Here is a 26728-nt window from a genome sequence, read left to right on the forward strand (position 1 = left end):
CTCTTAAAACCAGCACTTACCTTTTGAGATTTAATTTGTTCAACCACTACCATAACAGATGGGAACAGCAGCTGAAACTGAGTACAGAAATAAACTGTTAGATAATGAAGAGAGGTCAATATTGTATCAGGGCATCTTGTCTCAGCAAACCTACCTAGTCTGATGGGGTTAATTGTTTCTATCGCAATCATCTGCAAATATCAGATACAAAATAAGACTGGACAGTCTCAGCCCAATTCCTTGTAGGAAAGGGCTACAATTCTGGAATATTCCTAAGAAACAACTATCAAAGAAGCCTACAGTACAGAAGGAGGCCATTCGGCCCATCGAGTCTGCACCGACTACAATCCCATCCCTATCCCCACAATCCCATGCATTTGCCCTAGCTAGTCCCCTGACACAAAGGGTTAATTTAGCATGGCCAAACCACCCAACCAGGACATCTTTGGAGTGTGGGAGGAAACCGGAGCACCTGGAAGAAACCCAAGCAGACACGGGGGAAGAATGTGCAAACTCCGCACAGGCAGTGACCCAAGGCCGGGAATCGAACCCGGGTCCCTGGCAGCAGTGCTAACCACTGTGTCACTGTGCTGCCCATCCTGTATGATGAAATGGGAATATATTGCGCAAGTAGAATTAATATTTCTTCACTAGCAAGTCCTGATCAGAATAACATTATACTAAAGTCTTCCACACAATACTTGAAGATTCCCCTTATCACCTGCACTGAGCCTGCAGAACCCGGCTCGAGGGGCTGGGTGGCCTCTTAGTAATTCCTGTGTCCCTAGCCGAGTGCCCAGTCCACTGCCCTTGGTCTACAGAGAGTCCAGTCAGGAGGCTTGCCTTATTGCTAGAGGTAAAGGCCATTCAGTCCCATTTCACTACTGGACCAGCTTGAACGTACGATATGAGCTTACCTGGTCCAAGGAGTAGTTGATATGAGAGATGGAGAGATGTGGGTCCGCCAAGAACTACGAGTAGATATAAAGAAGAATTAGGATATCTTACATGCACATTAGAATTCTTTACGAAAATGCCTTACAAAAAGCCAATAGTCATTCCTTTGTCAACGGAAAACTTTGCCATGCAGGACGGCACGATGGCACAGTGGTTAGCACTGCTGCCTCACAGCTCCAAGGACCTGGGTTCGATTCCAGCCTCGGGTCACTGTCTGTGTGGAGTTTGCACGTTCTCCCCGTGTCTGCGTGGGTTTCCTCTCGGTGCTCTGGTCTCCTCCCACAGTCCAAAGATGAGCGGTTTAGGTGCACTGGCTAAATTATCCCTTAGTGTCCCACACAGACACGGGAAGAATGTGCAGACTCCGCACAGACAGTCACCTGAGGCCGGAATTGAAGCCAGGGCCCTGGCGCTGTGAGGCAACTGTGCTAACCACTGTGTCGCTGTGCTGTGCTTATTGTGCACAGTATGTTTCCATGAGCAGTAGTGAGAAACAGAATCATAAAAACCCTGCAGTGCAGAAGGCGGCCATTCAGCCCACCGCATCTCTACACCAACACCAATCCCACCCAGGCCCTATCCCGTAACCCCATGTATTTACCCTGCTAATCCCCCAACACTGAGGGAGAATTTAGCATGGCCAATGAACCTAACCTGCACATCTTTGGAGTGTGGGAGGAAACTGGAGCACCCGGAGGAAACCCACACAGACACAGAGAGAACGTGCAAACTCCGCACAGACAGTGACCCGAGGCTGGAATCGAACCCGGGTCCCTGGCACTGTGAGGCAGCAGTGCTAACCATTGTGCCATCATGCTGCCCAGTAGTGTCCCTGCCTCTGAGCCAGAAGCTCTGGATTTGAGTCCCATCCCAGGAGCTGATGGCCAAGGGAGGTGCATTCACAGTACAGCCAACCGGTTGAGTGTCAACCTACATAATTGTTCCAATACATGGCAATTGCAGACGGCAAGAGCAGGAGGGGCTCCTGGTCAGTCACCCTCGACGCCTCTCAAGCTCCAAACCTTCTGGCGACAGACTAGCAACCTGTTCCAAGGAATTACCAGCCACGGAAACAGGTGAAAGTCTGCCTTGTGCACCACCAGGTATGGGAAGAGAAACAACAACAACACGTGAAAAATACTTTCTTGGTTATCATAGAATCATAGAATCCTACAGTGCAGAAAGAGGCCATTCGGCCCATCGAGTCTGCACCAACCACAATCCCACCCAGGCCCTATCCACTAACCTATGCATCCTGGGACACTAAGGGGCAATTTAGCATGGCCAATCAACCTAGCTCGCACATCTTTGGACTTATGAAGAGTTTTGGAATGTTTGGAGATGGTGAACTTGGGAAAAACACTTTCTAAATACAAGTTATTGCTTTCTGTACTAGCTTATCTCCTTTGATGTACAGAAGGACATTGGACATATGGTTCATGGTCACTGTGCAAATCTTGAACTGCTTTTAATCACATCTGGAGGTCAGAGGGGGAAATTCCCCAAGTTCTCTCATTCCCTGAATTGGCATCTTGTAGGTGGCCGGTGGTTAGGAACATTGGGGGATTCCCCATTTCATCGTGAGTGTATGCGACAGGCGTGATAGAACCACAGAATCCTACAGTGCAGAAGAGGCTCTTCGGCCTATCGAGCCTGCACTGATGCACAAATAGACAGTCAACATCTTTTCCCAAAGGTAGGGGAGTCTAAAACTAGAGGGCATAGGTTTAAGGTGAGAGGGGAGAGATACAGAAGGGTTCAGAGGGGCAATTTGTTCACACAGAGGGTGGTGAGTGGCTGGAACGAGCTGCCAGAGGCAGCAGTAGAGGCGGGTACAATTTTGTCTTTTAAAAAGTTACATGGGTAAGATGGGTATAGAGGGATTATGGGTTAAAAAAAAGGGCAGCATGGATGGGTTGGGCCGAAGGGCCAATTTCCATGCTGCAAGAGTCTATGAAAGGCCCTGACCTGCCCACCTAATCCCACTTGCCAGCGCTTGGCCCATAGCCTTGAATGTTATGGCGTGCCAAGTACTCATCCAGGTACTTTTTAAAGGATGTGAGGCTTCCAGCTGCTATTTGCCTGTCGTCATCTTCATATGTTCGGACACCTAAAAGCATACCGTACGCTTTGAAATGGAGTGATGTTGGTTGAGGGTAGAATGTTGGCCAGGACACCAGTAGATCTCCATGCTGTTCTTTAAGTGGCACCATAGGATCTTTACCAGCCACTGGAAGCATCAGACCAGGCTTCAGGTTGAAAAAACAAAAGAAACCAGCGTTCTATTGCTGGTTAAAAGCCAATGACTGCGGAGGCTGGAATCTGAAACAAAAACAGAAAATGCTGGAAAATCTCAGCAGGTCTGACAGCATCTGGGGGGGAGAGAATAGAGCCAACGTTTCGAGCGTGGAAGACCAATTATCCAGACTTGAAACGTTGGCTCTATTCTCTCTCTCCACAGATGCTGCCAGACCTGCTGAGATTTTCCAGCATTTTGCGTTTTTGTTGCATTGCTGGTTGTTCTCCCACAGTTCAAATTGCCCACATTTGATCAAACCTGACATCCTTTTTTTGAAATATTATTAACACTTGAGTATTCCCACAACATTACCATGCAGGCTGAGAGAGGACAGTTCGTTACCTCCTGCTCGAGATCAAGTAGAGACTGTCTGTAGGGCTGCAGCATGGAATCTAGTCCAGTACAAAAGGCTCGAAGATAAATCCCGTGTAGCCCGGCCTGGCCCTGCTGGGAAGGGTGGCACTCCTGTAACACAAGACTCACTGCGTGAGAGAAGTCAAAGAACAAAGAACAGTACAGCACAGGAAACAGGCCCTTCGGCCCTCCAAGCCTGTAGTGTTACAGACAAAGCTAGGATGTAGAGTAATATCAACTTAATGCAAGGTAAGTCCATTCAAAAGTCTGACAGCAGCAGGGAAGAAGCTGTCCTTGAGTCGGTTGGTACGCAACCTCAGACTTTTGGATCTTTTTCCCGAAGGAAGAAGGTGGAAGAGAGAATGTCCGGGGTGCGTGGGGTCCTTAATTATGCTGGCTGCTTTTCCCGAGGCAGCGGGAAGTGTAGACGGAGTCAATGGATGGGAGGCTGGAGTGGTTGGGTTGAAATGGCCTGTTCGTACGTTATATAAAAATGCCCACATTTTCCTTCCTATTGTGTTCAAATGTTTCTATCTCGTACCCAACAGAGCTTCTACTTATTGTGCCAATTACAAAGTTAGGAAACCCGCATGGGCGCATCCACTTTCTGCTATTTAAATGCCTCATCTCAGAATGTGTCATCCATAACGCAATGTTATAAAATAATTGGCAACAGTTGAATTTGCTGACTGCATAAACCATAATTTACCCTTTACAATCTTGTTGTTTAGTTCTAAACATGCAGCCAGTGCCTAAAAAGAATTTCATTAGAATCTCATCACTTATAATACAGAATTCTTAATAACTCCTGTGTTTCTGTAATAATGCTGCTGACATAAATCTAATGGATTTCTGAAGAACACCAGAGTTTTTTTGTCTCTAATAATAAGTTCAGAAGATCATGCCAAGAGAAAGATTAAATGAGAAACAGAGTGACGAAGATGGAATACGGAAAGGTGTAAAAAAGGTCTGATATGGTCTCGAAATAGCAGTGAATGTTTTTTTTTTGTTATTCATTCGTGGGACATGGCTGGCCGGCCAGTATTTTTGCCCACCCCCAGTTGCCCTTGAGAAGGCAGTGGTGAGCTACTTTCTTGATACAACTGAGTGGCTCGCTTGGCCATTTCAGAGCGTACTTGAGAGTCAACACATTGCTGTGGCTCTGGAGTCACGTGTAGGCCAGACCAGGTCAGGACGGCAGATTTCCTTCCCTAAAAGACATTAGTGAACCAGATGGGTTTTTCCCGACAATCAACAATGGTTTCATGGTCATCAGTAGGTTCTTAATTCCAGATAAACCGAGTTGTGGAGGAACTTCTTCACCCAAAGGGTTGTGAATCTGTGGAATTCCCTGCCCAGTGAAGCAGTTGAGGCTATCTCATTGAATGTTTTTAAGACAAGGATAGATGCATTTTTGAATAATAAAGGAATTAAGGGTTATGGTGAGCGGGCGGGTAAGTGGAGCTGAGTCGACAAAAAGATCAGCCATGATCTTATTGAATGACGGAGCAGGCTCAAGGGGCCAGATGGCCTACTCCTGCTCCTAGTTCTTATGTTCTTAAATTCCACCATCTGCCATGTGGGTTTTGAACCCGGGTCCCCAGGACATTAGGTGTGTTTCTGGATTAATAGTCCAGCGATAATACCACTGGACCATTGCCTCCCCAGGCAAGGTTATAACAGGGAAGTGATGCTGAAGTTGTACCAAGACACTGGGGAAGCGATTGATTGGAATAATGGATGCCATTCTGGGCATGCAAGAATATCACGAGAAAGGGGAAATGAACACTGATGCCACGAGACTTGAATGCTAGCATGGATCATTGGGTCAAATGGTCCCTGCTGCTTATTCCATTTAATCTTCTGTTATGTTTATGAAGAGTAGCTTGAAATATTAAGGCTTTAGACTCCGGAAGAAGCAAGATTAAAGCAGGGTCAACACTATAAAAAGGTTTTTCAAGGATAAATGGAGATGGATTATTTATATCGATAATAAGGGATCAAATTGAACATCATCCCCAGAATGAGAAGGGGAAATTTAAAAGACATGCTTTCTCACGGAGCACAGATTTTCTTTAAACCACAAGTGGCTATTGATGTAGCCTCAACATCATTTAAATGGAAATTAGATAAGTATTCTGAAAAGGAAAAGTAAGGAGATAGGAGAAGGGGAATGAGACTAGCCAACTCCGGTTAAAGAACCACAATAAGAATAGACACAATGGCACTTTTTCTGTGCTTAACTTCGAGGATTACATCGCATTAGCTTCAAAACTTAACTCTTATTTTGCGTGTTACAACTGAAATAACTGGAGATGACTCAATGTGGCTCCAACAAGGCGGCTTTATTAAGCTATAATAACTATTTACACTCGAAGGGTCTGACAGATGTACAGGTATACACTCTTCTTCTCTCTGGCGCCAACTGAGGTCCTCGGAATCCCAGGACCCCCACCCTCGCTCTGATTGGCCCGTCTTCCCACGCCTCCACTCCGATCACGTGGTCCGCAAAGGACCGCTCCTTAAAGGGGCCATGTTACCACAATAACAATACTATCCAAAATCATCACAGTCGCTCTGATGTCTCAGCCAGCCAGAAGAACTCAACTATTCAGGTCAGGAGAGACCCAGTTAAATCCAGTCAGCCTTAGTTAGTTAATCTCACCAGATCTGCATCTACAATCTGTCTCAGCACCCCCTGGATGAGGGAAGGGAAACATTGCTGGCTCCTGTTCCTAATGCCGGCGTTGGACTGGGTTGGACCACTCACCTGAAGAAGGGGCTTGAGGCTCCGAAAGCTTGTGTGGCTTTTGCTACCAAATAAACCTGCTGGACTTTAACGTGGTGTTGTTAAACTTCTTACTCCTGTTCCTAAGAATCTGGTGAATTGGTGCAACAACAATAATCTCTCCCTCAATGTCAGCAAAACGAAGGAGATTGCCATCGACTTCAGGAAGTGTAGTGGAGGACATGCCCCTGTCTACATCAACGGGGACAAAATGGAAATGGTCGAAAGCTTCAGGTTTTTAGGTGTCCAGATCCCCAACAACCTGTCCTGGTCCCTCCACACTGATGCTATAGTTAAGAAGGCTCACCAACTCCTCTACTTTCTCAGGAGGCTAAGGAAATTTGGCATGTCCGCTACAACTCTCACCATTTTTTACAGATGCATCATAGAAAGTATCCTTTCCGGATGCATTACAGCTTGGTATGGCTCCTGCTCTGCCCAAGACATCAAGAAACTACAAAGGATCATGAGCGAAGCCCAGTCCATCACTCAAACCAACCTCCCATCCACTGACTCTGTCTACACTTCCCGCTGCCTCGGCAAAGCAGCCAGCATAATTAAGGACCCCACGTACACCGGACATTCTCTCTTCCACCTTCTTCCGTCGGGAAAAAAGTATAAAAGTCTGAGGTCACGTACCAACCGACTCAAGAACAGCTTCTTCCCTGCTGCTGTCAGACTTTTGAATGGACCTACCTTGGGCTTTCTCTACACCCTAGCTATGACTGTAACACTACATTCTGCACTCTCTCCTTTCCTTCTCTATGAACGGTATGCTTTGTCTGTACAGCGCGCAAGAAACAATACTTTTCACTGTATGCTAATACATGTGACAATAATAAATCAAACCAAAGCAAGAGATTCCTTATGCACTTAGAGGGGTCAGGTACGAAAGGGAATGAGATTGATTTTGATGCCTTCGAACTTTCCTGCTGACAATCAGCTATCGAGACTGACATGAATAAATAGCAGTCGCTGTGAAGTTTGTCATAAGCATCAGAGTCTTCAGAAGAAGGGCAAAACAAAGGGGGAGAGGAAACCCTCTCAGTACAGAACCTACCTGCTGTTGTACATGTCCGGTGTATTGCTCAATGAACTCTGTAAAGCGAATATAGTCGGTGCCTAACTTGCACAGACGATTTAAGACACTCGTCTCACTGGGATGAAGGAACGGCAGATCCTGGGATAACTAGAACAGAGACAATACGGAGATATAAGCAAAATACTGCAGATGCTGGAATCTGAAACAAAAACAGAAAACGCTAGAAAATCTCAGCACCTGTGGGGAGAGAATAGAGCCAACGTTTCGAGTCTCAGAGCACTGACGTAGGGTCATCTAGACTCGAAACGTTGGCCCTATTGTCTCTCCTCAGATGCTGTCAGACCTGCCGAGATTTTCAAGCATTTTCTGTTTTAAAAACAACACTGTTACAGCAACTCGTCCCATTAACAGAGAATGCTCAAATTGCTTCGCATTAGAGAGAAAGATTAAGTCACTTACTTCTCAAGGCCAATAACGTATGACCGAGATTAAAGCTTGTGCAACGCAGATATCAAAATTAATAGCTCTGAATGATGCATAAAGCTCACAGATACAGAGCTATTGAGTTTGTAACAATCGGTACAAATGATGGATTGGTCCTGTTAAATTATCTACGTAAATCTATGGTGTTCTCATTACAGTACTGAAATGCCTCGTGAATGATCCTGGAGTTTTACCTCTCTACCCTGTGTAGAAACATAAAAAATAGCAGAAGCAGGTCATTCAGCCCTTCGAGCCTGCTCCACCACTCAATAAAGGTCATGACTGATATTCTACCCCAACTCTTGCCCTATTCCCCAAAAAATGGGAGGACCATTTCAGGCTCCTTCTCTGACATCATTCCTGATGAAGTCGCCGACAAGAACTAAAGACACTGCCACAGCCAAATGAGCAGAGATGGGTTTTTGAGGGTCACAGAGATGTTGGGACTGTCACAAACCCTCCATTATTTTATTTGACATATCAGCAGACACAGGTACAGAACGTTGGCCAAGACAAGATGGAAAGCCTGCTCTTTGATTTGATGTGTCACATGTATTGGTGTAGAGTGAAAAGTATTGTTTCTTGCGTGCCATATAGACAGAGCATACCGTTCATAGAGAAGGAAATGAGAGGGTGCAGAATGTAGTGTTGGGGGGGGGGAGAGGGGGGGTGGGGGGAGAGGGGGTGGGGGGAGAGGGGGTGGGGGGAGAGGGGGTGGGGGGAGAGGGGGTGGGGGGAGAGGGGGTGGGGGGAGAGGGGGGGGAGGGGGGGGGAGAGGGGGGGGGAGAGGGGGGGGGAGAGGGGGGGGGAGAGGGAGGGGGAGAGGGAGGGGGAGAGGGGGGGAGAGGGGGGGGAGAGGGGGGGGGAGAGGGGGGGGAGAGGGGGGGAGAGGGGGGGGGAGAGGGGGGGTAGAGGGGGGGTAGAGGAGTGAACAGGTCTGGGTGGGGGGTGAACAGGTCTGGGGGGGGGTGAACAGGTCTGGGGGGGGGTGAACAGGTCTGGGGGGGGGTGAACAGGTCTGGGGGGGGGGGTGAACAGGTCTGGGGGGGGGGTGAACAGGTCTGGGGGGGGGTGAACAGGTCTGGGGGGGGGGGTGAACAGGTCTGGGGGGGGGTGAACAGGTCTGGGGGGGGGTGAACAGGTCTGGGGGGGGGTGAACAGGTCTGGGGGGGGGTGAACAGGTCTGGGGGGGGTGAACAGGTCTGGGTGGGGGGTGAACAGGTCTGGGTGGGGGGTGAACAGGTCTGGGTGGGGGGTGAACAGGTCTGGGTGGGGGGTGAACAGGTCTGGGTGGGGGGTGAACAGGTCTGGGTGGGGGGTGAACAGGTCTGGGTGGGGGGTGAACAGGTCTGGGTGGGGGGTGAACAGGTCTGGGTGGGGGGTGAACAGGTCTGGGTGGGGGGTGAACAGGTCTGGGTGGGGGGTGAACAGGTCTGGGTGGGGGGTGAACAGGTCTGGGTGGGGGGTGAACAGGTCTGGGTGGGGGGTGAACAGGTCTGGGTGGGGGGTGAACAGGTCTGGGTGGGGGGTGAACAGGTCTGGGTGGGGGGTGAACAGGTCTGGGTGGGGGGTGAACAGGTCTGGGTGGGGGGTGAACAGGTCTGGGTGGGGGTGAACAGGTCTGGGTGGGGGGTGAACAGGTCTGGGTGGGGGGTGAACAGGTCTGGGTGGGGGGTGAACAGGTCTGGGTGGGGGTGAACAGGTCTGGGTGGGGGGTGAACAGGTCTGGGTGGGGGGTGAACAGGTCTGGGTGGGGGGTGAACAGGTCTGGGTGGGGGGTGAACAGGTCTGGGTGGGGGGTGAACAGGTCTGGGTGGGGGGTGAACAGGTCTGGGTGGGGGGTGAACAGGTCTGGGTGGGGGTGAACAGGTCTGGGTGGGGGGTGAACAGGTCTGGGTGGGGGGTGAACAGGTCTGGGTGGGGGGTGAACAGGTCTGGGTGGGGGGTGAACAGGTCTGGGTGGGGGTGAACAGGTCTGGGTGGGGGGTGAACAGGTCTGGGTGGGGGGTGAACAGGTCTGGGTGGGGGGTGAACAGGTCTGGGTGGGGGTGAACAGGTCTGGGTGGGGGGTGAACAGGTCTGGGTGGGGGGTGAACAGGTCTGGGGTGGGGGGTGAACAGGTCTGGGGGGGGGGTGAACAGGTCTGGGGGGGGGGTGAACAGGTCTGGGGGGTGAACAGGTCTGGGGGGGGGGTGAACAGGTCTGGGGGGGGGGGTGAACAGGTCTGGGGGGGGGGTGAACAGGTCTGGGGGGGGGGTGAACAGGTCTGGGGGGGGGTGAACAGGTCTGGGGGGGGGGTGAACAGGTCTGGGGGGGGGGTGAACAGGTCTGGGGGGGGGGTGAACAGGTCTGGGGGGGGGGTGAACAGGTCTGGGGGGGGGGGGGTGAACAGGTCTGGGGGGGGGGGGTGAACAGGTCTGGGGGGGGGGGGGGGTGAACAGGTCTGGGGGGGGGGTGAACAGGTCTGGGGGGGGGTGAACAGGTCTGGGGGGGGGGTGAACAGGTCTGGGGGGGGGGTGAACAGGTCTGGGGGGGGGGTGAACAGGTCTGGGGGGGGGTGAACAGGTCTGGGGGGGGGTGAACAGGTCTGGGGGGGGGGTGAACAGGTCTGGGGGGGGGTGAACAGGTCTGGGGGGGGGTGAACAGGTCTGGGGGGGGTGAACAGGTCTGGGGGGGGGTGAACAGGTCTGGGGGGGGGTGAACAGGTCTGGGGGGGGTGAACAGGTCTGGGGGGGGGTGAACAGGTCTGGGGGGGGTGAACAGGTCTGGGGGGGGGTGAACAGGTCTGGGGGGGGGTGAACAGGTCTGGGGGGGGGTGAACAGGTCTGGGGGGGGTGAACAGGTCTGGGGGGGGGTGAACAGGTCTGGGGGGGGGTGAACAGGTCTGGGGGGGGGTGAACAGGTCTGGGGGGGGTGAACAGGTCTGGGGGGGGGGTGAACAGGTCTGGGGGGGGGTGAACAGGTCTGGGGGGGGGTGAACAGGTCTGGGGGGGGGTGAACAGGTCTGGGGGGGGGTGAACAGGTCTGGGGGGGGGTGAACAGGTCTGGGGGGGGGTGAACAGGTCTGGGGGGGGGGTGAACAGGTCTGGGGGGGGGTGAACAGGTCTGGGGGGGGGTGAACAGGTCTGGGGGGGGGTGAACAGGTCTGGGGGGGGGTGAACAGGTCTGGGGGGGGGTGAACAGGTCTGGGGGGGGGTGAACAGGTCTGGGGGGGGGTGAACAGGTCTGGGGGGGGGTGAACAGGTCTGGGGGGGGGGTGAACAGGTCTGGGGGGGGGGTGAACAGGTCTGGGGGGGGGGTGAACAGGTCTGGGGGGGGGGTGAACAGGTCTGGGGGGGGGTGAACAGGTCTGGGGGGGGGGTGAACAGGTCTGGGGGGGGTGAACAGGTCTGGGGGGGGGTGAACAGGTCTGGGGGGGGGTGAACAGGTCTGGGGGGGGGTGAACAGGTCTGGGGGGGGGTGAACAGGTCTGGGGGGGGGTGAACAGGTCTGGGGGGGGGTGAACAGGTCTGGGGGGGGGGTGAACAGGTCTGGGGGGGGGTGAACAGGTCTGGGGGGGGGTGAACAGGTCTGGGGGGGGGTGAACAGGTCTGGGGGGGGGTGAACAGGTCTGGGGGGGGGTGAACAGGTCTGGGGGGGGGTGAACAGGTCTGGGGGGGGGTGAACAGGTCTGGGGGGGGGTGAACAGGTCTGGGGGGGGGTGAACAGGTCTGGGGGGGGGTGAACAGGTCTGGGGGGGGGTGAACAGGTCTGGGGGGGGGTGAACAGGTCTGGGGGGGGTGAACAGGTCTGGGGGGGGGTGAACAGGTCTGGGGGGGGGTGAACAGGTCTGGGGGGGGTGAACAGGTCTGGGGGGGGGTGAACAGGTCTGGGGGGGGGGTGAACAGGTCTGGGGGGGGGTGAACAGGTCTGGGGGGGGTGAACAGGTCTGGGGGGGGGTGAACAGGTCTGGGGGGGGGGTGAACAGGTCTGGGGGGGGGTGAACAGGTCTGGGGGGGGGTGAACAGGTCTGGGGGGGGGTGAACAGGTCTGGGGGGGGGTGAACAGGTCTGGGGGGGGGTGAACAGGTCTGGGGGGGGGTGAACAGGTCTGGGGGGGGGTGAACAGGTCTGGGGGGGGGTGAACAGGTCTGGGGGGGGGTGAACAGGTCTGGGGGGGGGTGAACAGGTCTGGGGGGGGGTGAACAGGTCTGGGGGGGGGTGAACAGGTCTGGGGGGGGGTGAACAGGTCTGGGGGGGGGTGAACAGGTCTGGGGGGGGGTGAACAGGTCTGGGGGGGGTGAACAGGTCTGGGGGGGGGTGAACAGGTCTGGGGGGGGGTGAACAGGTCTGGGGGGGGGTGAACAGGTCTGGGGGGGGGTGAACAGGTCTGGGGGGGGGTGAACAGGTCTGGGGGGGGGTGAACAGGTCTGGGGGGGGGTGAACAGGTCTGGGGGGGGGTGAACAGGTCTGGGGGGGGTGAACAGGTCTGGGGGGGGTGAACAGGTCTGGGGGGGGGTGAACAGGTCTGGGGGGGGGTGAACAGGTCTGGGGGGGGGTGAACAGGTCTGGGGGGGGGTGAACAGGTCTGGGGGGGGGGGGGTGAACAGGTCTGGGGGGGGGGGGGTGAACAGGTCTGGGGGGGGGGGGGGTGAACAGGTCTGGGGGGGGGGTGAACAGGTCTGGGGGGGGGTGAACAGGTCTGGGGGGGGCTGAACAGGTCTGGGGGGGCTGAACAGGTCTGGGGGGGGCTGAACAGGTCTGGGGGGGGCTGAACAGGTCTGGGGGGGGCTGAACAGGTCTGGGGGGGGCTGAACAGGTCTGGGGGGGCTGAACAGGTCTGGGGGGGGGTGAACAGGTCTGGGGGGGGGGGGTGAACAGGTCCCCGGGGAAGGGGGGGGGGAGAACAGGTCCCCGGGGGAGGGGGGGGACAGGTCTGGGGGGGGGGGGGGGGTGAACAGGTCTTGGGGGGGGGGGGGTGAACAGGTCTGGGGGGGGGGGGGTGAACAGGTCTGGGGGGGGGGTGAACAGGTCTGGGGGGGGGGGGTGAACAGGTCTGGGGGGGGGGGGGTGAACAGGTCTGGGGGGGGGGGTGAACAGGTCTGGGGGGGGGGGTGAACAGGTGTGGGGGGGGGGGGTGAACAGGTCTGGGGGGGGGGGGGTGAACAGGTCTGGGGGGGGGAGTGAACAGGTCTGGGGGGGGGGGGTGAACAGGTCTGGGGGGGGGGGGGGTGAACAGGTCTGGGGGGGGGGGTGAACAGGTCTGGGGGGGGGGGGTGAACAGGTCTGGGGGGGGGGGTGAACAGGTCTGGGGGGGGGTGAACAGGTCTGGGGGGGGGGGGTGAACAGGTCTGGGGGGGGGGGGGTGAACAGGTCTGGGGGGGGGGGTGAACAGGTCTGGGGGGGGGGGTGAACAGGTCTGGGGGGGGGGGGTGAACAGGTCTGGGGGGGGGGGGTGAACAGGTCTGGGGGGGGGGGGGTGAACAGGTCTGGGGGGGGGGGGTGAACAGGTCTGGGGGGGGGGGGGTGAACAGGTCTGGGGGGGGGGGGGTGAACAGGTCTGGGGGGGGGGGGGGTGAACAGGTCTGGGGGGGGGGGGGTGAACAGGTCTGGGGGGGGGGGGGTGAACAGGTCTGGGGGAGGGGGGGGGGGTGAACAGGTCTGGGGGAGGGGGGGGGGGTGAACAGGTCTGGGGGAGGGGGGGGGGTGAACAGGTCTGGGGGAGGGGGGGGGTGAACAGGTCTGGGGGAGGGGGGGGGGTGAACAGGTCTGGGGGAGGGGGGGGGGTGAACAGGTCTGGGGGAGGGGGGGGGGTGAACAGGTCTGGGGGAGGGGGGGGGGGGTGAACAGGTCTGGGGGAGGGGGGGGGGGGTGAACAGGTCTGGGGGAGGGGGGGGGGGTGAACAGGTCCCCGGGGGAGGGGGGGGGGTGAACAGGTCCCCGGGGAAGGGGGGGGGAGAACAGGTCCCCGGGGGAGGGGGGGGACAGGCCCCCGGCGGAGGGGGGGGGGGGGGGGGGGGGACAGGCCCCCGGCGGAGGGGGGGGGGGGGGACAGGTCCCCGGCGGAAGGGGGGGGGGGACAGGTCCCCGGGGGAGGGGGGGGGGGGGAACAGGTCCCCGGGGGAGGGGGGGGGGGGAACAGGTCCCCGGGGGAGGGGAGGGGGGGGGGGACAGGTCCCCGGGGGAGGGGGGGGAGACAGGTCCCTGGGGGAGGGGGGGGGGGGGGGGGGGGAGAGAACAGGTCCCTGGGGGAGGGGGGGGGGAGAGAACAGGTCCCCGGGGGAGGGGGGGGGGGGAGAGAACAGGTCCCCGGGGGAGGGGGGGGGGGGGAGAGAACAGGTCCCCGGGGGAGGGGGGGGGGGGAGGACAGGCCCCTGGGGGACGGGGGGGGGGGGAGAGAACAGGTCCCCGGGGAAGGGGGGGTGGAAAACAGGTGCCCGGGGGTGGGGGAGGGGCGGGCGAGGATGGGGGGGGCGAGGATGGGGGGGGGCGAGGATGGGGGGGGGGGCGAGGATGGGGGGGGGGGGCGAGGATGGGGGGGGGGGCGAGGATGGGGGGGGGGGGCGAGGATGGGGGGGGGGGGGCGAGGATGGGGGGGGGGGGGCGAGGATGGGGGGGGGGCGAGGATGGGGGGGGGGGCGAGGATGGGGGGGGGGGCGAGGATGGGGGGGGGGCGAGGATGGGGGGGTGCGAGGATGGGGGGGGGCGCGAGGATGGGGGGGGGCGCGAGGATGGGGGGGGGCGAGGATGGGGGGGGCGAGGATGGGGGGGGGCGAGGATGGGGGGGGGCGAGGATGGGGGGGGGCGAGGATGGGGGGGGGGCGAGGATGGGGGGGGGGAGGGAGAGGTGGGCGAAGATGGGGGAGGGGGGAGCGGGGATGGGGGGGTGAGGATGGGTGGGGGGGGGGGGGGAGGGAGAGGTGGGTGAGGATGGGGGGGGGGGAGGGAGAGGTGGGTGAGGATGGGGGGGGGAGGGAGAGGTGGGCGAGGATGGGGGGGGGCGAGGATGAAGGGGAGACGGATGCAATCACTGTTGGGGTAAATGTTGGGCTGTTAATGAACTGAATGGATTCTGCTCCCTCAGGGTGCCTGAGGCAGAAATCCATAAGGAGCAGTTAGATGTGCAATGGTATCTCTCTCTCTCTCTCTGAGGATAGATCCAGGTGTTTCCCTGGTTACCCGGTGGCCTAGGCCGCAGGCCTCTCGGTTGCCATGGCGCTGCAGGCTCTCCACTCACCTGCAGGCCGCTGCGCTTGTTCCAGCTGAAGATGCTGCCCGGGTACCCGCTCAGGGCCAGCAGCAGCTCGTGGATCATCTCCCCCGCCCTCCTGCCGGCCCAGCTCCACGGCGGCCACTCTCACGCTGCGAATAGAAACAAGAACAAGCCGCCTTCTGTTTACCGCCTTTCCGTCACTGGGGCGCTCTGGAGCGCCGCCATGTTTGAGACGGGCAGTCGACGGATCAAAATGGCAACGCCAGCCGCCGCCATGTTTTCTCCTGGCGTGTCGGGCCGCCATCTTTGATGCTGTCACCAACCAACCGGCACAGTCTGATGCCGCCGCCATCTTTATTGCTGGCCTGAGGATTGACAAACTCTGAATCAGAGTTGCCTCGATACAAATTACTAGCCATTTGTGTGGCTGCATTGACACTGTGTTAGCCACACTTTTTTAATATTCATTCATGGGATGTAGGCCTTGCTGGCAAGGTCAGCATTTATTACCCATTCCTAATTGACCTTTAGTCACCTTCTTGAACCACTGTAGACCATGTGGCGTAGGTACACCCACAGTGCCAGTTAAGGTTTGTTCTTGGGTTTTGACCCAGTGATAGCGGAGGGTATAGATCCAAGTCAGGATAGTGCGTGGCTTGGAGGAGAGCTTGCAGGTGGTGGTGTTCCCATGCACCTCATGCCCTTCTTCTAGGTGATGGAGGTCACACGTTTGGAAGGTGCTGTCGGATGCAGGGTGACCAACTGTCAGGCAACAATTAAAGAACACCTTTCAGGGTGGCACGATGGCACAGCGGTTAGCGCTGCTGCCTCACAGCGCCAGGGACCCAGGTTTGATTCCCGGCTCAGGTCACTGTCTGTGTGGAGTTTGCACGTTCTCCCCGTGTCTGCGTGGGTTTCCTCCGGGTGCTCCGGTTTCCTCCCACGGTCCGAAAGACGTGCTGGTTAGATGTATTGGCCGTGCTAAATTGTCCCTCTGTGTACCCGAATAGGCACCGGAGTGTGGCGACTAGGGGATTTTCACAGTAACGTCATTGCAGTGTTAATGTAACCTGCTTGTGACACTAATAAATAAACTTTAACATCGAGGGTGCATTACAGGTTTCGATTCCAGCCTGGGGACAAACAACCTGGGACAAGGGACAACCGCCTCAGTTATGGGATAAAACCTGGGAGGGTTGGTCACCCTGGTTGAAGGAGTGTTAATCTGAGCAAATGCCTCACACACAATCCAGGTAAATGTGCTTCACAGGTACGTGTATTTACTTAATAAACATCCACCACCATTCGGTGACCAAGGGAATACAGCCACACTTTGCACACTCTGTTTTTCCACCCACTATTGCACAAGGTCATGAATGTAGCCCAATCCATCACGCAAACCAGCCTCCCATCCATTGACTCTATCTGCACTTCCCGCTGCCACAGAAAAGCAGCCAGCATAATAAAGGACCCCACGCACCCCGGACATTCTCTTTTCCACAGAAGTCTGAGGTCACGTACCAACTGACTCAAGAACAGCTTCTTCCCTGCTGCCGTCAGACTTTTGAATGGGCCTACCTTGCATTAAGTTGATCCTTCTCTGCACCGTAGACCGTAGCACTATGATTGTAACATGCAGGCAATTGGGACTAGCTTAGGGGTTAAAAAAAGGGGCGGCATGGACATGTTGGGTCGAAGGGCCTGTTTCCATGCAGTAAGCCTGTATGATTACATTCTGTACTCTCTCCTTTCCTTCTCCCCTATGTACTCTATGAACGGTATGCTTTGTCTGTAGAACGTGCAAGAAACACTACTTTTCACTGTATCCCAATACATGCGACAATAATAAGTCAAATCAAATCAAATCAAAATCAAATAAAGATGAAAGGGAGATGTGAAGGGGCTTGGGGAAGAAATTCCAAAGGTTAGGATCTAAATAACTGAAGATTCTTCAGTCAATGTGGAGGAGGAGTATCTGGAGTCAAGGGAACAGATAGTCCGGGGAATCCCAGAGGAGAACCAGATGAAGGAGCTGAGACACAACAGACTGAAGACATGGAAGAATTTTAAATATGATGTTAAATTTGAAGTGCTGTGGTATGGGGTGCCAATGTAGGTTAGCATATACTGGAGGAGAAGTTGGATAGGATACACTGCAGAGCTATAAATATAGATAAAGGAACATTTTTTAAAACATGGGCGTCGCTGGCTGACCAGCATTTATTACCCATCCCTGGTTGCCCGAGGGCAGTTGAGAGTCAACCACATTGCTGTGGCTCTGGAGTCACATGTAGGCCAGACCAGGTAAGGACAGGAGATTTCCTTCCCGAAAGGACGTTAGTGAACCAGATGGGTTTTTCTGACAATTGTTGTTTGGTCATCAGTAGATTCTTATTTCCAGATTTTTTTGAATTCAAATTCCACCATCTGCTGTGGCCGGATTCAAACCCAGGTCCCCAGAACATAAGCTGAGTTTCTGGATTAATAGTCTAATGATAATACCACTAGGCCATCAACTCCCCAAACATATAATGATAAAAGTTACAGAAAGTCATAGAATCCCTACAGCGCAGGAAAGGCTATTCGGCCCATTGAGTCTGTAGCGATTCTCTGACAGAGTATCTTACCCAGGCCCTCTTCCCTGCGCTATCCCTGTAACCCCGCACATTTCCCATGGCTAATCCACCTAATTTACACATCTTGGGACACTGAGAGGCAATTAGAATGGCCAATCCACTTAACCTGCACATCTTTAGACTGTAGGAAAAAGTGCGTGCAATTATATGATATTTTAATATAGTAGATAGTTAATATAACACATATAATATATTCCTCAGATACTGAAGCAGTCCATGTCCATATACAGCAAGATCTGAAGAACATTCAGGCTTGGGCTGACAAAGTGGCAAGTAAAATTCACACCATACAAGTGCCAGGGAATAACCATCTCCAACAAGAGGCCACCTCACCTTGACATTCAATGGCAGTACCATTGCTGAATATACCGCTATCGACAAACATCCTTCAGGTTACCATTGACCTGAATCTGAACTGAATTGAACCTGAATCTGAATCTCTACTTTCTCAGAAGACTAAGGAAATTTGGCATGTCAGCTACGACTCTCACCAACGTTTACAGATGCACCATAGAAAGCATCCTTTCTGGTTGTATCACAGCTTGGTATGGCTCCTGCTCTGCCCAAGATCGCAAGAAACTGCAAAAGGTCGTGAATATCGCCCAATCCATCACGCAAACCAGCCTCCCATCCATTGACTCTGTCTACACTTCCCACTGCCTCGGCAAAGCAGCCAGCATAATCAAGGACCCCACGCACCCCAGACATTCTTTCTTCCACCTTCTTCCTTCGGGAAAAAGATATAAAAGTCTGAGGTCACGTACCAACCGACTCAAGAACAGCTTCTTCCCTGCTGCCGTCAGACTTTTGAATGGACCTACCTCGCATTAAATTGATCTTTCTCTACACCCTAGCTCTGACTGTAACACTACATTCTGCACCCTCTCGTTTCCTTCTCTATGAATGGTTTGCTTTGTCTACATAGCGTGCAAGAAACAATACTTTTCACTGTATAGAACATAGAACATAGAACCGTACAGCACAGAACAGGCCCTTCGGCCCACGATGTTGTGCCGAGCTTTATCTGAAACCAAGATCAAGCTATCCCACTCCCTATCATCCTGGTGTGCTCCATGTGCCTATCCAATAACTGCTTAAATGTTCCTAAAGTGTCTGACTCCACTATCACTGCAGGCAGTCCATTCCACACCCCAACCACTCTCTGCGTAAAGAACCTACCTCTGATATCCTTCCTATATCTCCCACCACGAACCCTATAGTTATGCCCCCTTGTAATAGCTCCATCCACCCGAGGAAATAGTCTTTGAACATTCACTCTATCTATCCCCTTCATCATTTTATAAACCTCTATTAAGTCTCCCCTCAGCCTCCTCCGCTCCAGAGAGAACAGCCCTAGCTCCCTCAACCTTTCCTCATAAGACCTACCCTCCAAACCAGGCAGCATCCTGGTAAATCTCCTCTGCTCTCTTTCCAGCGCTTCCACATCCTTCTTATAGTGAGGTGACCAGAACTGCACACAATATTCCAAATGTGGTCTCACCAAGGTCCTGTACAGTTGCAGCATAACCCCACGGCTCTTAAACTCCAACCCCCCGTTAATAAAAGCTAACACACTATAGGCCTTCTTTACAGCTCTATCCACTTGAGTGGCAACCTTTAGAGATCTGTGGATATGGACCCCAAGATCTCTCTGTTCCTCCACAGTCTTCAGAACCCTACCTTTGACCTTGTAATCCACATTTAAATTAGTCCTACCAAAATGAATCACCTCACATTTATCAGGGTTAAACTCCATTTGCCATTTTTCAGCCCAGCTTTGCATCCTATCAATGTCTCTTTGCAGCCTACAACAGCCCTCCACCTCGTCCACTACTCCACCAATCTTGGTGATATCAGCAAATTTACTGATCCACCCTTCAGCCCCCTCCTCTAAGTCATTAATAAAAATCACAAAGAGCAGAGGACCAAGCACTGATCCCTGCGGCACTCCGCTAGCAACCTGCCTCCAATCCGAAAATTTTCCATCCACCACCACCCTCTGTCTTCGATCAGACAGCCAGTTACCTATCCAATCGGCCAACTTTCCCTCTATCCTACACCTCCTCACTTTCATCATAAGCCGACCATGGGGGACCTTATCAAATGCCTTACTAAAATCCATGTATATGACATCAACTGCCCTACCTTCATCAACACACTTAGTTACCTCCTCAAAAAATTCAATCAAATTTGTGAGGCACGACTTGCCCTTCACGAATCCGTGCTGACTATCCCGGATTAATCCGCATCTTTCTAAATGGTCGTAAATCCCATCCCTAAGGACCTTTTCCATCAACTTACCAACCACCGAAGTAAGACTAACCGGTCTATAATTGCCAGGGTCATTTCTATTCCCTTTCTTAAACAGAGGAACAACATTCGCCACTCTCCAGTCCTCTGGCACCATCCCCGTATACTAATACATGTGACAATAATAAATCAAATCAGATCAAATCAAATCAAATGGACCAACCAAATGAATACTGTGGCTACAAGAGCAGGTCAGAGGGTGGGAATTCTACAGAAAGTAACTCATCTCCTGACTCCCAGAGCCTGTCCACCATCTACAAGACGCAAGTCTGGAGTGTAATGGAATATTCTCCATTTGCCGGGATGAATGCAACTCCAACAACACCATCAAAACAAAGCCAGCCACTTGATCAATACCCCCTCTACCACCTTCAACATCCACTCCCTCCATCACCGACACACAGTGGCAGCCGTGTGTACCATCTACAAGCTGCACTGCAGCAACTCACCAAGGCTCCTTCAACAGCACCTTCCAAATCTGCGACCTCTACCACCGAGAAGGACAAGGGTAGCAGTTGCACGGAAACGCAACCAACCTGCAAGCTCCCCTCCAAGCCACGCACCATCCCGACTTGGAAACATGCTGGCCATTCCTTCACATTCGCTGGGTCAAAATCCTAGACTTCCCTCCCTAACGCCTACAATACAGGGATTGCAGCGACTCAAGAAAGTGGCTCAGCTCCCCCTTCTGAAGGGCAATTAGGGATGGACAATAAACACTGGTCGAGCCAGCAAAGTCCATGTCCCACGGTGGCACAGTGGTTAGCACTGCTGCCTCACAGCACCAGGGACCCGGGTTTGATTCCTGGCTTGGGTCACTATCTGTGCGGAGTTTGCACATTCTCCCCGTGTCTGCGTGGGTTTCCGCTGGGTGCTCCGGTTTCCTCCCACAGTCCAAAGATGTGCGGGTTAGGTGGATTGGCCATGCTAAATTGACCCTCAGTGTCAGGGGGACTAGCTAGAAAAAAATGTTTTAAAGTTTATTTATTAGTCACAAGTAGGCTTCTATTAACACTGCAACAAAGTTATTGTGAAATTCACCAAGTTGCTGCAGTCTGGCACCTGTTCGGGTCAATGCACCTAACCAGCATGTCTTTCAGAATGTGGGAGGAAACCGGGGCACCCGGAAGAAACCCACGCAGACACGGGGAGAACGTGCAAACTCCTCACAGACAGTTACCCAATCCGGGAATCAAACACTGGTCCCTGTCGCTGTGAGGCAGCAGTGCTAACCACTTTGCCATCATGCTGCCCATACATCAGGCTGTGGGGATAGAGCCTGGGTAGGATTGTGGTCGGTGCAGACTTGATGGTCTGAATGGCCTCCTTCTGCACTGTAGGGATTCTATGATTCTATGAAAGAATAAAATCTTTATAACTGGGAATCAAATGGAATTGTTTGCAGTTGGTTATGACTCGATAATACATTTTCCGACAACAATATTGCTTTTGATTATTATTTTTTATTTTTTTATGTTAAGAGGACAAAATATTATATTGAATATTAAATTTATCTAATATTATTTTCGTGCTCAAGTTTTGGTTTGGAGAGAGATTTTTCTGGCTTCTGAATGAACTTGCACTGAAGCTTGCTCCGGCAGCAGGCGGAACTTTCCAGAGCTTCAGAAGGCTTCGCCACCTCATTCCAGGTTCCTACTTTTGTTTCTAACAGGTATGCGCTTTTGTTCACGGAGTATTCTTTGACGTTGCCATCGTTCGTGGTTGAAGTCCCTCCACAGACAAACACCATGTCTCTGATCAGACACATGGCGTGGCAAACCTCCAGTTTGGTGGCATTGGGCAGCAAGGGGATCCGCTTGGGCATTTTGGCGGCCTTGAAGTTCTGCAAGTTCACCTCGATGGTGTGCTTGTGGCTTTGCACGCTGAGCAGGCTGTCCCCTTGGAAGGAAACGACCGGCCTGTGTTTGAACTCAATGGGGAAAGTCAAACTTTGCTTCACCTCCCCTGTCACGGTGTCGAAACAGTCCACCACCCCCACCCTGGAAATCCGGTCATTGATCATGCACCGTCCGGTGGCGATGTAGATGTATCTGTCCTCTTTGGTCACCACCTCAGCGCAGTCCATGGGAACACTCATCCTTCCCACCGAAGTCCACTTCTCCTTCTTCTCGTCGTACCTGTAAATGGTGGAGATGTAGTTCTTGGGCACCACACTCCCTCCCACCGTGTACACTATCCCGTTGCACGCTATCATGGAATGAAAGACCAGCCCCAGCGGGAGGTCTGGCAGCTTGCTCCAGGTGTTCTTGTCCAGGTCGTACCTCCACGCCGCCTTCAGGCTGGCATTCTGCTCGTTGGTGCCCCCTGTCACGTACAGGTACTTGCGCGTGCAGGTGGCCCCTAGAGCCGCAGCCCGATACGGCATGTGGGCAACTTTGATCCATTTATTCTCGTCCATGACGTAGGCGTAGATTGAGTTGCGGAAGGTGCCGTCGGAGCTTTGGCCCCCGAGCACAAGAACCACATCCAGCAGAGCCCCTTTCCGCTGAAAGTAAGCGAGGCTGGTTAGATTTTCCTGCTTGCGATGGCTCAGCACGTCGACGATAGCGCACACACAGGTGGTGTTGCTCTTGAGTAGCGACTCTGTGCTGCTGATCTCTGACAGAACCTCATCAGACACTCCGTTCAGATAAATGTAGGAGAAGAGTTTGGGAAAGTAGCACCTCCTGCCTTCTAAATTGTGGTTGGACCACCTCAGTACGGTCTGCAGGACCTGATCCTCATTGGCTGCGTGAAGGTCTTCATCTTTGACGAGCTTCAATAAGATGTGGAATGGACAATCCACAAATTCCTTTGTCTCACTCAGGAGGAAGAACCGTTCTTTGAGGTAAGAGTACACAGTGGCAGCCAGGTCCGGTAAGTCATAGGTCTCTGCTAACATGAGGGTGTACATGTAGTTTTGTTTGTGGAGCAAAAGCTCCAAGTACTCTACACAATGGGATTTGAGTCTCTTTATCATGAAGTACTTGGCGCCCTTCAACAAATCCTCCACATTTTTGTCAGCGATGATAATCTTACCGCTGTAAAAGTATTCCAACAGCTGTTCCACTGACACCGGGCTCATGTAATCAATGTCAATGGTGACGGAGAGTTCATCCGAGGGCTGGATATTGCAGCTATGGATCAGATCCTTGACATAGGGACTGACGGCTGTCAGGACGTTCTGGTGGGCGGAGAATGAATGGCAGCCCACGTTGATCACCACGTCACAGCATTCCTTCTTCTGCCGTTGGATATTCAGGGATTGCAATATGTAGGTGCTGTGTTTGAGGTCATCAAATTCCAGCTTCATCCTCGGAGAGGCCAAACCAGGTTCTGAGGCTTCTCTGGAGGAACCTCTCAAAATGGGGTTTTGTTGTAACCAGGAAGTGACTTCACAAGAAGAAGAGCTCTGACCTCACAATACGCGTGTGACTTCTTACAGTCCTTATGTATAGAACCTGGGTGTCCTTGTGCAGGAATCACAATAAGTTGGTTTGCAGGTGCAGCAGGTAATTAAGGAGGCAAATGGAATTTTGTAATTTGCTTTGACAAAGAGTCACCTGGACTCGAAACGTCAGCCCTTTTCTCTCCTTACAGATGCTGCCAGACCTGCTGAGATTTTCCAGCATTTTCTCTTTTATGATTGGAATGTTGTCCTTCATTGCTAGAGGGAAGGACTTTAAACACAGGGAGGTTATATTGCAGCTGTATAAGGTGCTGGTGTGGCCACACCTGGAGTACTGTGTACAGTTTTGGTCTCCTTACTTGAGAAAGGATACATCGCCACTGGAGGGGGTGCAGAGGAGATTCACTAGGTCGATTCCAGAGTTGGGAGGGTTGGCTTATGAGGAGAGACTGACTAGACTGGGACAATACTCATTGGAATTCAGAAGAATGAGGGGGGGATCTTACAGAAACATATAAGATTATGAAGGGAATAGATAAGATAGAAGCAGGGAGGTTGTTTCCACAGGCGGGTGAAACTAGAACTAGGGGGCATGGCCTCAAAATAAGGGGAAGCAGATTTAGGACTGAGTTGAGGAGGAATGCAAGGAGAATGCAAGATTTAGTGAGAGGGAAGAACTGAAGGAGATCAATATTAGTAGAGAAATGGTGCTGGGAAAATTGATGGGAATGAAGGCGGATAAATCCCCAGGCCCTGATAATCTACATCCCAGAGTACTTGAGGAAGTGGCTCTAGAAATAGTGGATGCATTGGTGGTCATCCCTCTAGCAATGAAGGACATTGTATTCATTGTATTGTATAGACTCTGGAACAGTCCCTGCAGATTGGAGGGTAGCGAATGTCATTCCAATATTCAAAAATGGAGGTAGAGAGAAAACAGGAAATTATAGACCAGTAAGCTTAACATCGGTAGTTGGGAAAATTCTCAAATCCATTATCAAGGACTTTACAGTGGAGCATTTAGAAAGCAGTGGCAGGATCAGACTTCATCAGCATAGATTTATGAAGGGAAAATCATGCTTGACAAATCTGTTGGAATTCTTTGAAGATGTAACTAGTAGAGTTGACAAGGGGGAACCAGTCGATGTGGTATATTTGGACTTTCAGAAAGCGTTTGACAAAGTCCCACACAAGAGATTATCGTGCAAGATTAAAGCGCATGGGATTGGGGGAAGTGTATTGAGATGGATAGAAAACTGGTTGACAGAGAGGAAACAAAGAGTAGGAATTAATGGGTGCTTTTCAAATTGGCAGGTAGTAACTAGTGGGGTGCCACAGGGATCGATGCTGGGACCCCAGCTATTCACAATATATATTAATGATTTGGATGCGGGAACAAAATGTAACATCTCAAAGTTTGTCGATGATACCAAATTGGGTGGGAGGGTGAACTGTGATGAGGATGCAGAGATCCTTCAGCATGATCTGGACAGGTTGGGTGAGTGGGCAAGTCAATGGCAGATGCATATTTGGATAAATGTGAGGTTATTCACTTTGGAAGCAAAAACAAGAAGGCAGATTACTACCTGAATGGCTGTAAATTAGGAGAGGGGAGTGTGCAGCGGGACCTGGGTGTCCTTGTGCACCAGTCACTGAAGGAAACATGCAGGTGCAGCAGGCAGTAAAGGCAGCAAATGGTATGTTGGTCTTCATTGCGAGAGGTTTCGAGTACAGGAACAAGGGTGTGTTGTTACAATTATACAGGGCCTTGGTGAGGCCACACCTAGAGTATTGTGTGCAATTTTGGTCTCCTTTTCTGAGGAAGGATATTCTTGCTTTCAAAGGAGTGCAGCAAAAGTTTACCAGGCTGATTCCGGGGATGGCGGGACTGATTTTTGAGGAGAGATTGACTCGGTTAGGATTGTTTACGCTGGAGTTCAGACAAATGAGGGGGGATCTCATAGAGACTTACACAATCCTAACAGGACTAGACAGGGTAGATGCAGGAAGGATATTCCCGATGGTGGGGGAGTCCAGAACCAGGGATCACAGTCTGAGGATTTAGGGTAGACCATTTAGGATGGAGATGAGGAGACATTTCTTCACCCAGAGAGTGGTGAGCCTGTGGAATTAATTACCACAGGAAGTAGTTGATGCCAAAACATTGAATGTATCCAAGAGGCGGCTGGTTATAGCACTCGGAATGAATGGGATCAAAGGTTATGGGGAGAAAGCACGATTAGGCTACTGAGTTGGATGATCAGCCATGATGGTGATGAATGGTAGAGCAGGCTCGAAGGGCCGAATGGCCTCTTCCTGCTCCTATCTTCTATGTTTCTATGAACTTCTTCACACAAAGGGTTGTGAATCTGTGGGATTCCCTGCCCAGTGAAGCAGTTGACGCTACCTCATTGAATGTTTTTAAGGCAAGGATAGATAAATTTTTGAACAGTAAGGGAATTAAGGGTTATGGTGAGCGGGCGGGTAAGTGGAGCTGAGTCCATGACAATATCAGCCATGATCTTATTGAATGGCGAAGCAGATGGCCTACTCCTGCTCCTAGTTCTTATGTTCTTTTGTAATCTTGGTGATAGACACAGCAGACGGCTGAGTAGGTTCATAATCTGTGTCTGGATTGTCATCTCTGCCATTCTATTCTCACTGGAAGGGGGAAGTGGTGGGGTTTCTCTCTTCCTGAATGGCCATTCCATTTCCCTGCAGTAAGGTTCGTTTCGCTGGCTTCCCAGCATGTTGCAATGTTTTCAAGTTCACTGAATGTGTTTCAAACAGAGTCTTAGGACCAAGATGCTGGTGTCTTATACCCGAGTGGTTGGAGTCTGGAATGCGCTGTCCGAGACTGAGGTGGAGGCAGGTTCAACCGAGGCATTCAAGAGGGAATTAGATGATTATTCGAAAAGAAACATTCCGCAGGGTCACGGGGAGAAGGCGGAAGAACCGGGTCCCCAGAACATTAGCTGAGCTTCTGGATTTATAGTCTAGTGATAATACCACTAGGCCATCATCACCTCTCCTCTTCCATTTTGAAGAATGAGAGTTCATCTCATTAAAAAACAACAATAAAATCCTTTGAGGGCTCGGCAGGCTACAAGCTGAGAGAAAATTGAAAAAACAGAAAATGCTGGAAATACTGAGTGGGTCTGGCAGCATCTGTGGAGAGAGAAACAGAGTTAGCGTTTCAGGCCTATGTCCTTTCATTTAAAAGTTCATCAGATATAGGAGCAGAATTAGGCCATTCGGC

At 52.9% G+C, this 26728-nt stretch overlaps 1 protein-coding gene across 1 annotated transcript in view; it reads right to left on the bottom strand.

Moving 5' to 3' along the window:
• tubgcp4 (tubulin gamma complex component 4) overlaps positions 1–15343 on the bottom strand; it is a 50804-nt gene extending 35461 nt beyond the window's left edge. The window contains exons 1-5 of the mRNA XM_078200168.1: positions 15139–15343; positions 7459–7587; positions 3599–3721; positions 918–971; positions 21–77 (exon numbers count right to left, since the gene is read on the bottom strand). Of these exons, the coding sequence (XP_078056294.1) occupies positions 21–77; positions 918–971; positions 3599–3721; positions 7459–7587; positions 15139–15216 (441 nt within the window). The 5' untranslated portion in view covers positions 15217–15343. The remainder of the gene's footprint in view (positions 1–20; positions 78–917; positions 972–3598; positions 3722–7458; positions 7588–15138) is intronic.
• Between the last annotated feature and the right edge of the window lie 11385 nt (positions 15344–26728).

This window comes from Mustelus asterias, chromosome 29, assembly GCF_964213995.1.
Source record: "Mustelus asterias chromosome 29, sMusAst1.hap1.1, whole genome shotgun sequence".
Taxonomy (NCBI): domain Eukaryota; kingdom Metazoa; phylum Chordata; class Chondrichthyes; order Carcharhiniformes; family Triakidae; genus Mustelus; species Mustelus asterias.